Source organism: Mytilus galloprovincialis, chromosome 3 (genome assembly GCF_965363235.1).
Source record: "Mytilus galloprovincialis chromosome 3, xbMytGall1.hap1.1, whole genome shotgun sequence".
Taxonomy (NCBI): domain Eukaryota; kingdom Metazoa; phylum Mollusca; class Bivalvia; order Mytilida; family Mytilidae; genus Mytilus; species Mytilus galloprovincialis.
The window spans coordinates 62,319,844-62,334,843 of NC_134840.1; the positions used below are offsets into that span (position 1 = coordinate 62,319,844).

At 30.1% G+C, this 15,000-nt stretch overlaps 1 protein-coding gene across 1 annotated transcript; it reads right to left on the reverse strand.

Moving 5' to 3' along the window:
- Positions 1 to 7,775: 7,775 nt before the first annotated feature.
- On the reverse strand, positions 7,776 to 14,992 carry LOC143068578 (sphingolipid delta(4)-desaturase DES1-like). The gene is made up of 3 exons (XM_076242760.1): positions 14,789 to 14,992; positions 10,328 to 11,070; positions 7,776 to 8,356 (listed from the first exon to the last, which is right to left on the reverse strand). The coding sequence occupies exons 1-3, from the start codon at positions 14,868 to 14,870 to the stop codon at positions 8,165 to 8,167; spliced, it is 1,017 nt and encodes a 338-aa protein (XP_076098875.1). The 5' UTR covers positions 14,871 to 14,992; the 3' UTR covers positions 7,776 to 8,164.
- Between the last annotated feature and the right edge of the window lie 8 nt (positions 14,993 to 15,000).

A 15,000-nucleotide genomic window follows, 5' to 3' on the forward strand; every position in this document is an offset into this window, starting at 1 on the left:
ATAACGCGTTTCGTCTACATAAAACTCGTCAGTGACTCTCAGATCAAAATAAGAGTTTAATTGACAATTTTTGTCATAATGACTTATTTGTGAGTGTTAATTTGCTAACATTTTTGCCACTAAATATTCTATCAATCTATCATAGTTTATAAAAAAAACTATATGAGCTTTTAAAAGCATTAACACGTACAAAAGATGAAATGCCGAATTCGGTCCGCAGACTTACTGAAAGATCTTAATTTGCTTAAAATTTTTCTTGTTTAAAATTTGTGTTGATAAAAAAAATAGGTTTTCAAGATAATAACCAAAAACAGAACAGCGAAATTTCACAAAAGTGATTATTGCAAGGGCAATTACTCTACATTGAGTTGTCAAATTCGTCTGAAAACTTGTATACAAGTGTATACATCTTTATGAAATTGTACCACAAGGTTCTATTACAAAAATAATAATGGTTAGGATCGATTTTTAGTTTATTCTCCTAACTGTTGAGGATTTGAATTTTGTTTGATTTCATCAAAAACTGAGTTATAGTGGTTCATTGATATCCCAAATAATATCATATATTTAGATTTTTTATTTTTGGCCCCTGTTCTAAATTGGTCCATATTAAGGTCCGAAAGATCCAAAATTCTTGAATGTTGTGTTCATACTTGCAAAACCTGGTCAGGGTTCGACTCGGCTTTTGTTTCAAGCTGCACCTTGTAATTCAGTGTTGGCAAATGTTTTTTCATCACTATAATATGGCTTAGCCAGTAGAGGAATTTGTTCGAAACAGTTATTTGATAAATATATCTATTTGAGTGTTGAAAGTGATAATGAAAAACATATATATTACCTTGGTATTTTTTAAGTACTTAACTGGTTTAAATACATTTGATATGCAAAAAGTATTAGTGAGGTTTGAGCTTCGCGTGTCATAGATAGCTGTGAAATTCTGTTAACCTTGTATACCCGAAATATAATACTTTGAAAAACAAAAAAAGTTTGATTAGAGTTGATACTATACATTGAGGCATGCTTGATCTTGGACCAAATGATGAATGTGTTTGTCCAAGGTTTGATCATATGCAAATATGACCAATTGAAGGCTCAACTTAAAAGGTTAAGCTATATTGCAAAATCCAACCAACGATGAATAGAATAACAACAAGGAGTTATACATATTGTTAAACTGGTTTCATAACATTTATTAGGTTTAGCGTATGTTTCGTCCTTGAACTAAGCAGAATTACAATAAAGCTATTTCACATCTATAGAGCTTTTTACATTCAATAACATATATTTGACCTATAAAATTCATTAGAAGTATTTATACAAAGAATTCTTTAAATTAGGTTTTAAAAATAAGTACATGTTATAAATACCTTGACCAGAGACATAGAATACGTATTACATGTGTTTGCCTAGACTTTAAAATATCAAAGGCAGAATTTTCAATCGAAATAACTTGTCGTTAACACTATTGTCACCAATACATCTATATTTGCAAAATATAAATATGTCCGATGTTACTTACACACGTTTACGTCGAGATTCATTTTAATTCAAAAGAAATCATCAAATGATGTTACTTATCATTTTTTCTTCAGTTCAGAAATTTTGCAGGAAGAGTAAATAAGTAGCTGGTGACTAAACGTTTGTATACGTTTTCTAGTCAAAGATACTTGGATTATGATTTGGTTTTGTAGACTTGTGTTTCGTCTACATTAAACTCCTCAGCGTCGTGACGCAAAACACCGGATGGCCAATTCGAATGCGAAGTTCAAGGATGGCATTACAAACACAAAAATTTCGAAAAGTTGTATCAAATATAATAGAGAAAAAACAATCATTAAAATCTAGAAATATGTTATAACATGGACAATGTTAAGGCAGAGCCATATATGTCTCTGGTTAAGGTTTCTTGTCTAAACCACGAATTTTCACAGTGTATCAAAGAAATTATAAATGGACAGAAATCATTGTAGATATAATTATACTGTAGCACTTTTTTGGTGTTCCTGTAGGACGTTTAAGACCAGATATTTGCAATCCTGAGATGTCTTACATGGGAAACTATATGAGCAAAGGGTATTGACTATAGACACAAGCAAATCTACATATGAAGGGGTAAAATGTGTTTTGTAAGTTAATTTTCTTCAATTCCGTAATTGCGATAGGTTGAATAAATATAAATAAACTCATCATAGACACCAGGATTGAAATGTTACATGTGCCAGACACGCGTTTCGACTTGAAAGATCAATGACACTGGAATCAATATACTTTTATGATTAAAAGGCAAAAAAGGGACGAAGTTGAAGAGATACAGTGAAACTATGGGAAATATAGGGGTTTCAGAAAACAGTGTGAAATTATGCATATTTACAATAAACTCACCATAGATACCAGGAATGCAACTTTGTATTTACGTCAGACGCGCGTTTCGTTTACAAAAGACTCATCAGTGACACTTGAATAAAAAAAAAAAGATTAAAAGGCCACAATAAAGTACGAGGATGAAGAGCATTGAGGACCAAAATATTCCTAAAAGTTTTGCCAGATACAGCTAATTCCAAATGAATGTCGCAAACGATTTTGATAGTTAACAACTTTTACCAGAGACATATAATATAATATGATATAATATTTATCACATGTCTCTACTTTAAAATTAACATTATTGCTAATGTCATACAATTGTTTGAATAGCTAGAAATTCCTTTTGAGCATTGGACGGCTTTTATATGATTACCCTAGTTGAATGACAATAAGAATTTATAGATATATCTTATATCAGTTTCAAATCGAGTTCAAACCTTATATCGAGTCACACCTCTCGGCTCTAACTAGAATACAGATCTCTGATTTCGTTATACTCATGTGTAGTATAACTAAATAAGAGATCTATTTTTAATTAGATTGCACATCTCGGATTTACAAGTATATGGAATGTCCCATTATTAAGACTTCCCTTGCTTTGCTGAACGCTATGTTCTGGTAAAAACTGAATGAATACATGTATAAATAAACCTGAGTAGAGTTCATAAAACAACAAACAAAAACCACCTGAGCTTACCATATAGCGGGTTAGGCTTAAAAAATAAGCGGTCATGATAATGATTATCAAATCCCTGAAACAAATGCAATCAAATGTGCTTTCTGAAGAGCTTACAATAAAATAACAAGTTTTGGATGAAGAACCAATTTCATATTGTGAGAACATTCTTGAAATATGTGTGTATATGTAGAGAGGGGGCCTTATGCGAACTCTTATGTAGCAATTTATTTTATCTTGATATAATAATCAAAGGAATTTAGATGGTTGAGGTGGAAGGGCTTAGCATTTCCAATAGCAGGGGACAGGGATGTTCACTTTAGACATGCACATTTAAATGAAAATTATCATTTTTTCAAGTGAAATAGGGCAACGGTCAAGACATTAAACGTTATTGGTTAAACATTAAATACCTTATTTGGTCCCATGTCTATCATTATTTATTCTCAGGTTAAATCAATTCAAACAAGATAGTAAATTAGCTGAACTCTTAGTGTTCGATGGGATAGATGAGTTTAACAGTCACCAAAGTTAAAGGATATTGCTAACCTCTTATCTTTCTTCCTAAGAAGTCAGCCTCATAATAATAAAGTAACAAGTCTGCCAGAAGAGGGGCACAATTGGATCCCATTGGAATGCCGAAAGTCTGTTGAAAAACACGTCCTCCAAACGTATCAAATATGTTGTCAATCAATCATATTGATAGTGTCAGTTTCGTAGATTTTTTTTGTTTGAATCAGAGTGATTCTTTACAAAGTAGGATTTATTCCTCCCAAAGACAATATACTTGTATCTACGCTGGCCATTCTTTTTTTTTATGAAACAAAGCAATACCAACTCTTTCAAAGTGTTTTTAGTTCACAAGGAAGCAGTACACAGGAATACATGTAACCCTACCTAGACATATTATCAAACTCCAAACTGATTATTTTGACTGCTACCTCAAAAAGTGCTCTGTGCATAGAAGAGAAGCTTTACATATTATTTCTGTACTTCACTTGACGTAGCCATCGGTCAATTCAACAACCTTTCCAAAACAAGACTACCAAAGAGTTTAAGATTCTTTGGCTTTCAATCTTCCCTTACGCAGTGAAGTGTGAGTTCATTTATCTTCATGGGCATTTATTTAAGTGGATAGAGGGAAAATTGCATTTTCATGAATGTATATCTTTGTTTTGCACAAACTTATAGAAAATGTTAACTTTGATAACCTTTTAAATTTCTGGTTCACTAAAGCTTATACCCATGAAAACTGGTTCTCATAATCTAATATTAAAACAACAGTATATGATCATGACAATCAAACTAAACGGTGGTACAAATAAACTTCAGTTTTTTTGCAACCCCATAATAGATATGATGATCAAAAGAGATTCGAGATCCACATCATTTTGACAGCAATTAAGCAACACAAGCTCACCAAAAATAGATATCATACAACAGGTCACCATAGAATATGGTCTTTCTCTTTGCTTTGTTCAATTTCTTCATGACTTGTGTTTGATTTTAATTGGAATTGAAATTTCTAATCTACTTTTTATATATGCTATTCATGGCATGGGGTTTGTACAAACATCAGAATGAAGAATAACAATCATGTTACCTTCTAATTAATGAAGTGTTATATTACTGTAGGTATTATAAATTAATAATAATACAACTGAATGCAAATCTTTATTAATAATTCAAAAACAACTTTTATGCATAACCAACACACATCCACTCCTTATAGTAAGTGTATAGTGCTAACAATGAAATGTTGAAGGTATAAAAATATATGAGAAAATATGCTCATGAATTAGAATGAAATGTACAGACAAAAAAATCAAACATAACACTGACAATACTATGGGTATTTTTAAAGGAGTTATGAATTTCAAAATCAATTGACTAATTCAAACAAGATCTGACCATTATTTCAGTATGACAAAAGTAAAATCATTTCATTGTAAAAAACAATATGTCTAATCCAATAGTGTAACCATTATTTCAGTATGGCAAAAGTAAAATAATTCTATCCTAAAAAAAAAGGGTTCATGGTCTGAATTTAATCAATCTGTATAAAATATAGCCAAGAACCAGTGGAATTCACTACTAAAGTGAGTGCACTAGTATGAAATAATTGTCTTAACTATTTTTATCCAATGCTTTTGTTAACTGAACATGTTATATTTATATATCATATGTATTTTTTATTGATCTCCCTATCAGAATAAAAAGGAGTAACAGTGATTTTATTTGCATCATAAATAAAAACTAAGATAACTTCATTGATTGACTGTTCATTTAAAGGAACATTTTTCACCGGTCACACTATTAAAGTGTTTGCTACTGAAAATATAAAAAAGAATTCATTGGATTTTGAAGCAGTAAATTGATTGTATAATACTTAACTACAAGTACAAGAATAAACAATAAATTGTGTCAAAAACGCACTATATGAAATAATAAAATAATGACATCTATAAATAATGACAAATTAACATAAAACTTTTCAGACACAGACCTGGCAAGATAACTAAATCATTCAGGGATGTGAAAACATCAAACTTCTACACTTGTAAAAAGGGCTACCAGGTAGCCCTTAAACAAAAATCTACTGGCCTGGAAAGTTCTGACTTGTCTTACTGTTATTGAACTGAAACTTACAAATTTAAATAATAAAATGCAGACAGAATGTATTGGTTATTAGCTTTTACTGGCAATAAACCAACAAAGACATTGACCTGGCATAAGTAATCCTTTTTACTAACAAAAATTACTGTCTGGAACAAATCAATCAAAATTGAAAAAAATACTTTTATCCCTGCAATATCATATAGTTCATCCAAAAAAGTGTATTTACCTTACCCTCCCTCTAAAAAATATTATGCACTAAAACACATGGTTTAAATTCTGCAGAGATCAATCCTGATTTTTTTTTTTAATGAAACACAATGGAAAACAGATGGATTTATGCTCTCAGATCTAGTTTAAAAGCTGAAGTTAAGTAAAACAATTCAATAACAAGAGTAACGTCACATTAAAAATATATATATATATAACCCTCTCACTTTTTTTTTCATTTGCATCTCACTTATTCATGAAAGAGCTCAACTTAAAGATGGATAGAATACCATAATTGTGCTTTTAACAATTCGGATGCCTGAAAACTTGCAGTGGTTATGTGGCGCATGGATAGTGAATGATTAATACTGTGAAATCACAGACTAGCATTGAAATCCAATATTCAGGAAGGCGAACAGATATTTCTCTTTTACAGAAAAAAACCCCATCTAGCTTAGGATAGCTAAAGACAAAAATAAAATTATGAAACCATAAAGCAGCATATATGTTGACAAGCAAACACAAATTATTAACTGGTGTGCAAATACAAAAAAAAAACATAATAAGGGCACATTGTATTAATACAAATCTCTTAAAACTTCTTTTTTTTAAATTCATTACTAAAAATAGACAATGTTATATAGATCAAATGTAAAAAATAATTGGTCTGCAAATGGGGGTAGGACAGGAGTGCTTCATTCCTACTTCCACTTCCCTACTACTCCGGGTTATTCCATTTTTTAACTCCCTCTCTCTCTTTTCCCGACTCACTCCCCCTCAAAACTTTTTTAAAAATACATATTTCTTATGAATCTTTAAAGCCATAATACTTTAAATAAAATTTGATTGACAGAGTAAACACCTCAGTAACTATCTACATCAACATCAAATGCTGTACAGTAGTAATAAATAGTGACAAAGATTCAAGTTCACAAAAATGTCAGCAGTAAAACATTTCCATAGAATTTACATTTTAAAAATGTTGAAAACCTTGTAAAAGTAATTGAAATACTGAAAAATTGGTGTAACATGTTAGCACTGACTGGTGGTATATGGCACCAACTTACAATCAAACTTAACTTAAAGCAATAATGCAACATTTTGTTTTCAAAACAATACTTTCAACATATAACAAAAGTATCTGTGTTCACTGAACACAATTTCTCTATAATACTTGTGTTTGATAAAAAGAGTTGTGCCTTTTGGTAACAGCAATGATATGGGGACAAAGTCCCCTATAACAGTAGAAATTCAATAAAAAAAAAAAAAAAAAAAAAAAAAAAAAAAATCGGGAAAATTTCCCGAATTTTTCATTGTACTAATGAACTCAAAATCGTTCAATTTTTTTTTGTCGAATTTTTTAATTTCCGGATCTGCGCAGAACACACAACTCTACTTCCTTCTTCCGGTCTTGTTGTCGTGAGACTTTGATTAGTCTAGTAAAATATAGGAACTCAAGGAACACAATACCAGATGCATTGCGTTTCTTTGTTTACATTGAACATGACGTCATAACTTAAATAACGTCACAAGTAAAATCCCTAACAACAGAACCAAAATCGGAAACGTTACGGTATTTCCGTTTCTTTTTTTTAACAATTTATATTTAAGTTGCAAAAAAAATAATTGAAACAAACATCGTCCCCATTCACAGGTAATGCCTGCCTCATATTAACAACTAAAATTATCAAAATTTTAACATGACTTTTAAATCTATGAAATGCAAAAAAATCTAAATACATATATTTAGATTTACAAGATATTTTTTTAAGGTATTTGCTCCAGAAAGCTTCATATTGAAATACTATGGATTCATTTATTTTTTATGAATACCAATTTTCGTGGATATAAAAACTGGTATTTTCGTGAATTTTGTGGTTTGCCCAAGTCTGCATACACCCATAAAGAAAATGTCTAAAAAAATAAAATTCTTTATCTTTTCCCTGATTCCTTTGCACAGTCACTAATTGATAAAACAATCTAACATTAGAATCTATATAACATTGTAAAAAATAAAGGTCCTTCTTAAAGTATTAAAGGTTAAATAACCTGTACAAGTTCAATACATGTTTAATACATTTTCCTGCCAATTCTTGTCTGAAACATTCAAATAAAAATATTTCCCCTGTCATGCCTTTCTTACTGGATTATAGTTCCTGAAGACTTAAAATATATGTACTGCCTTTTGATTTGTTATTCACATTGTAATCTATTATTTCTTCAAATTACCTTATATACAATAATGACAAAAAGCAATGGTGAAAATTCATGATTACAAGATGATGAATATAACTTCTTCTAATCAGCATGTGTCTTTCCATTTGGTGTTTGGACATCTTTTATATGTTTCTCCTCATAGTCAGTCTTCATTCTTCTACGGATTCGAGAAAATGGTCCTATGGAAGGATCAGTTATAAAGTTGAAGATCACTCTACACCAAGATGAATGCTGGGGTAAATTATCATAATACTCTGGGGCAATTTCTTTCACCTGAAATTAAGATATTTGCTATGTAAATAAGATATTATTGACTTTGATATATGAGCATGTACTTTTTTAGTTTTTTTGTTTAAACTCTACTGAAATGGTTAATTGCATAGTAAAAATGTACTTAAAAATTATCAAAGTAAATACTTCCTGATTCATTCAACTTTTAAATGAACAGAATGTAGAACGACCCTAGCATAGTTACAGTCAGCCAACTGGAAAGGTCAACAATATTAAGCAAAAAACTATGCTTTCAGGTCACCTTCTTCTTGTACAGCTTTGATAGCACCTATGGATTTTAATTTAGTTCATCTCTCTACTAGCGTGAGTTTTCTCTGGCCAAAGGGGTAATCTTTATAAACTTGTTTGATTAGACAACCAGAGTGTTACTTGTACATGTATACAGTATAGATTTAATTTTACAAGTATAAACAAATAAAGGACCAAAACATAATTCAAAAATTCAAATATTTGTTCATATTCAGAAGGATTACCATCCAATCATACTTTATCTAAAAGTCAAAATATTGATTTAAATATTGACAATTAAATCCTTCAAAATATTATAATCTTGTCACTTTAAAATCTATCCAAACACTTTTTGTTATAAATGAAGATTAAAATCCTTCAAAATGTAGTTTCTTTATAGTTCATTATTGAATAATGTGAATAACAGTTTTAAAATATATCTTTTTTTCCTTTAAAATTTCTGAAAGGAAGAATCTTATTAGGATTTGTCTGGTAAAAACTATTGTAGGTCATACTTTGACATAAAATGGTTTGCTTTTTACAAACTGTGACTTGGAGGGTAGTCTTATAGGTACTCATACCACATCTTCTTAAATCTACACCAGAAATATCCAAACTCCAACACATGTCCATAAAACAGAAATTCAAGAACAAGTCCAGAAATTAAAAAAAATCAGTTATACCAGTGCTTCTTAAAGTAATTTCATCCATTTTTCAATGACCTTAATTGATACATACAACATTACTTTATAATGACTAGCATATCAATCTGACATTCTATTATACGTACTCTCTATGGTGTTTGATGAACTGCCTATTAGCAGTGATATAATTTTGTTTGTGTCAAAGATAGAAATTCATAAATGTACATGCCAGTGTTATAATAAAATAAATATTTATTATTATATACAATGTACATGATATATGCACATTGTATTTAGTGATTGATCTGTTTTTTTCTCCTGACACTTTACAATTAGTGATTATAAAATGTTTGAAAGTAAAACATAATCCCTTTAAAGCTTACATAACCTTGAGTGTTTTACACTACACATGTATATAACAGTTTTCCTTCCACATTCTCACTGTTTTGGGTACATGCCATTTAGGCTTACACCAGTCAAATTACTCTTTGTTTTGTAATTTTCATATCCAAGCATATGCATATGTACGAGTAAAGATTTGGAATTGTTTTCTGTGCAAATAACTAGTGCAAAATAAATACTAAAATAGATTTTCTACAATATCAAAAACAATATTAAACTGATATTACTGTACGAAAATATTGCCTTCAGATTTTAACATATTATGTAAAACAATAAACAGACTGTTGCTAAAGTCTTTATTTTTCTACGTTGTGTTTTGCATACTATTGTTTGTTTTTTTCTCTTGTAGCCATGTTGTTGTCAGTTTAATTTTGATCTATGAGTTTGAATTTTACTCTGAACAGTGGTATTTGTTTGTCCTTCTTATGCAAAATTCAGCTTTTTCTATGATATGGTTGTTGTCAAGTCAAAAATGATAGTAAAAAGAAGTCAGCATTTCCTCAAAAATAACAACAAACTTGAAAAAATATAAGCAAATTCTGCTATTTTATAGACAAAAGAAAAAAACTGCTCCATCTGTGTAGAAAATTTCTAGTATGAAAGTTCTTGACCCTGTATGTATTTACTTACTCAAATTTTTGAGAGCAAAAAAATAATTAGTAACTGATTATGTACCAACCTTATAAAGTCTTGATCCTGGTATATATGGGAAGTCATGGTGTTCGTTGTGATAGCCCACATTGAAGGTTAGGTAGTTCAAAGGTCCATAATATGAATAAGTCTCACAGCCTTTGATGAACATGTAGTGCTCTGCTATAAAATGCCCAGACAATGGGTGTAATCCAGTTCCCATAAGGGTTCCTGCTATCATGTAAAATACAGGTTTAATACCCCAAAAGTTATATATACAAATGTCAAATGTTACTTGGATCACTATGTTTATAAGTTCTAAACCTGTGAGAGGTTTTGGTCGTACAAACAATGGTCGAATAGTGTAGAAGTATGGCATTAGTAAACAATATACAAATTTTGACCATGTACGAGTGAAAAATCTTCCTTCTATTTCTGTTGGAATATCTACATCTCTTTCCACGTCACCTTGGTAACGATGATGCTCAAGATGATATTTCTTGAAGGAAACAGACATTGGCACTCCTAGTGGCAAATTGGCAATATATCCTAAAATTCGGTTGGCCAAAGGATAGCTATGACCAAATGCTAAATTGTGTGATATTTCATGAATAGCAAGAGTTAACGAGTGATTTATTGTCCCACCAAGACAGTATGCTAATATGACCACTGTTACCCACGATGCATCTTTTATCAAATATAAACTGAGAATCTGGAATAACACCACAGCTGCCACAATGTATTTTGTTCTAGGTTCATGTCCCATCAGCTTTTTTACTTCTGGATATTTAGCTGGAAAAAAATAATTGAAAAAATCATCATAACAGGAAATCAGTTTATAATAATGTAAATAATAAAAAAACACTTAGCAAGTAAAAAAGTACCAGAATAATAGTCTTTCCATTTTTAATTGATCTCACCTACTTGCAGGAGCCATCTAAGAGAAGTGAATATAATGAATGAATTATTAGGGTAAGTAAAAAAGTGTATAAGGAATAATCCATGCTGTTGAATGATACTTAGAATAAAGATCATATATTGTATATTGATTTTGAAAGTTGTTATTATGTCTCATTTTTCTGTGTGTTTATCCCTAGTTTGTAGTACCGGTAATCTCAGTTTTTTTTTATCCTGAGTGAGTGAATGTTTTGTCTATGCAGGTCAATCTTATGGTGTTTAAGCTAGTCATATTAAAAACAATTATAAATACATAATCTGAAGACTATGTTTTCATATAGATTTGTTTTGGTAGATAAAAATGGTTGTTCAGTACATTGTAGCTATCTTTAGGTATACATGTACTACACATGAACATGTACACATGTACCTATGGTATTTTGTGTTTTAAATGATCTACTTGTTGTTTTTCAGAGATGGATAAAGCCCCCACCTCCACAAAGGAGCATCAATGTTCATATACTGGTATAGGGTAATTTTATAAACTATACATGTCACTCCTAACATTTGTGTCTTGCCAGAAACCCCCTTTTTCAAAATCCTTGATCTGAATCAGTTACTTTCATCAATCAATACAGCTGCAACATACATGTAGTTGTCTCACTGGCAATTATACCATGTCTTCTTATCTTGTAATATAATATATATGAAGAATTATTTAGGTAGAAGAACACAGTAACACAAAATTATAAGGAGGCATGAATGTGTTAACGTTAAATTAATCTATTTAAAACTTTTATACATTTATTACAATGTACTTCGTGATACCTTTAAAAACTTGATCCATTCATTAAGCACTATTTGTAAAACACGCATTACAATGTTGACACGCAGGTTTTTATCTAGATACAGTCTACACAAATACATATCATAAATGACGACATATTTAAATAGAGTCATGAGTGTACACATGTACTAGGTTAGCAAGTTTGTGCAGGCCATTACACAATGTATGTATGAAATTGAAAACACCTCTGACAATACAAGAAAAATGTCTTTTATGGGATTTCAATTTATAACTACATATATTCATCGTTTGTTCATTCTAAAAATGAAACATTTGAAGTTGGTATATTTATACATAAACAGCCAATCAACTTTAGCTTCTTTATAATAATTTCAGAGTCTATTGTCACTGTGTATATTTTGTGAAATAGGGCCAAACTTTATTTTTGTGCAGCGGTACTCAACTGTGTTGGGAAAATATTCATGTCTTCATAATCAAAATGATTGTGGAATAATTCTTTAGGATTTGCATATCTACAAATACTTGCAATTAAAAATTCAATTTAGTTGTATTGAATTTCTTTCTTTTGTTAACACTATGATAGACCATGTTGCTGGGACTACATTATTCAATACCAATGTAAACATTGATGTTCATTTCTCTGTGATATATTCATGCAATACACATGAGGGTAGGGATGGGAGGTTCTTGGTTTCTACTTTCATTAAATTCCTCATACATCTTTCTTAATCTTTGCAAATATTACCAATTCTGTAAAATGCTTATAAAATGATTGTATGCATTGTACTAATATTAAAAATATTCATGTAATTTAAAAATGATATCTTTATTATTCTGTTCATCATATTTTTTGTCAATATTGCACATATAGTTCTTTAACAGCTTGATAATACGCAGTTTTAAAAATATTTGATATTACACTTCATATTAATATAAAAATTTGCGCTTGAAAAAAGGGTGGTGGTTAGGGTATTCATTCTTAAGTTAAGGGTTATAAATTATCAGTACTTCACTACACATGATACAAGTGCATGTATTATGTTTCACTTGTATTTTATAAACAAAGATATAATTAAAATAATTGAATAAGAACAATCAATGCAAAACAAATCTATTGCAGGGGAAATGAGTGCCATTTAATATATAAATCAAACTTTTAACTGGATATACATGTACAATCAAAAAAGTTCTAACACATCTTTTATTTTGAATGTATGTACTTTATGTATATTTTATCGATACCTTTTAAGTAATTACCTGAATTCAGACATTGTTACAACTAGTCTTAAGTGAGTATCAAAATAGTACCAGGCACCATTTCTTATTTAAAGGCCAAACACAAACAAAGCATACTTAATTGACATGTTCAGTGAAGTAAGAGTTTAACCAAGGTGATATATATTGTATAAAGTAAAGTATTTCTCAAGGTTAAAAAAACTTTTGTGTTGTTATCATCATGATCATCTATAAAATTTAATTTCATATGCACAAATACATGTACTACAATGTAGTAAGCCTATTCAAGACATCGGGTTCTAGTGAGATTTGATACAATAATGATATCTTGAATTTGTTCTTTTGAAATTCTCTCCATACATGTATAATTATAAAAAACGTTCAAGAGATCTAATAAATTTCATAATCAGGTAAATGTATGCACCCGGTAATGATGTTTTCATATCCTATATCCCAATCTGAAATCAAACCAAATTAAACAGTTACCTGTGCAATTAATAAAAGCTCTAAGTTCCCAACAGTTGGTACATTGTAGGTTAAATATACATACATACAAAATTGTAGATCTGATCCCCACAATGCATATACAATTAATTTCTTCATTTCATGCTCTGCATGAACAATTGTTAACTCTTGCCTCACAACTAAATTATTATTTTTATCAACTTGAAGTAAGTAAATTCAATATTTTACTGGCATTATACATGTTATAGTTTTCAATATAATGACTTCGTGCAACGTTTGCAGCCTTATTGTTTTACATATTTTTGTGTTTTGAAGTGTTTTGTTTTCTAATGTTTGGTTCGCCATCAAGGCTTTATGACTTTTATTTTGTGTGCCCTTATTTAATTTCTGTGTTTCGTGTCGGTAATCTTAATTTTTATGCTTACCCTGCATTTAATTAAAAATCAAACCAGGACTCAATTCAATATCAATGTCCAGCTATTGCTTTCAATTATGTGTTATCAGGATATTATATTTAATTGCTATCAAATTACTTAGATCTGCTAAGATTAATATTTTGTCTCTCTCAGTCAAATCTGACGCAAATAGCGGACGCTAAAAGGTTACCACAGGGTCTTCTGAGATGTCCATTGATAATGAATGCATGATCTCCAAAAATGGCTGTAATAGCATCTAGTACTTTTTTCCTAATATTTATTTCTCATGCTTTGTTTTCCATTTTCCGTGGATCATTTCTAGTATATTTATGTTCAGACAATATAGTGATTTATTTACTAAAAAATAATTAATTTCAGAAAAAAAGGGCTAAAAAAATGTCCTGCCCACAAGAACCTACATTTTTTGTACATGTATACAGTATGAGAAAAATAATAAGATTTAAAAAAAAATCAGTTGTCATAAAATATTATACTAGTCAAGGTTGTATCCAATAATATTTATAGTAAAATCAAATATACAAATCCTTGCTACATGTAAAAACAGATATAATATGTCTCTGGTAAAATTTTAGACCTTATACAACATTGGGTGTTGAGATACCGGTGTCTCAGTTATATAGTACTGCAGTGGTGTCATGTCTCACTCAAAATTATTATTTATTCTTACCCAATATTTCTTTTCTTCGTGTTGCATGTGGTTCTTCTGTATACACCCATTCATAGTCCGTTTGAGAAACTTGAGCGCCCATACTTTTAATATGTTAACAGCTGTTTGCTCCTATAATATAAATCGTTTGTTCCTCAATATCAGACCATTAAATATCTAAAATGATCTTACGACTTTCAGATCTATACACATGAATGATTTTATCACGTGAC

Excerpts from the sequence above, each read along its gene's own strand:
- LOC143068578 (XM_076242760.1), bottom strand. The coding sequence starts at position 14,870 with ATGGGCGCTCAAGTTTCTCAAACGGACTATGAATGGGTGTATACAGAA. Across the intron at positions 11,071-14,788 it reads ACGAAGAAAAGAAATATTGG|CTAAATATCCAGAAGTAAAA; the intron begins GTAAGAATAAAT and ends ATTTTTTTCCAG. Across the intron at positions 8,357-10,327 it reads CAGGATCAAGACTTTATAAG|GTGAAAGAAATTGCCCCAGA; the intron begins GTTGGTACATAA and ends TCTTAATTTCAG.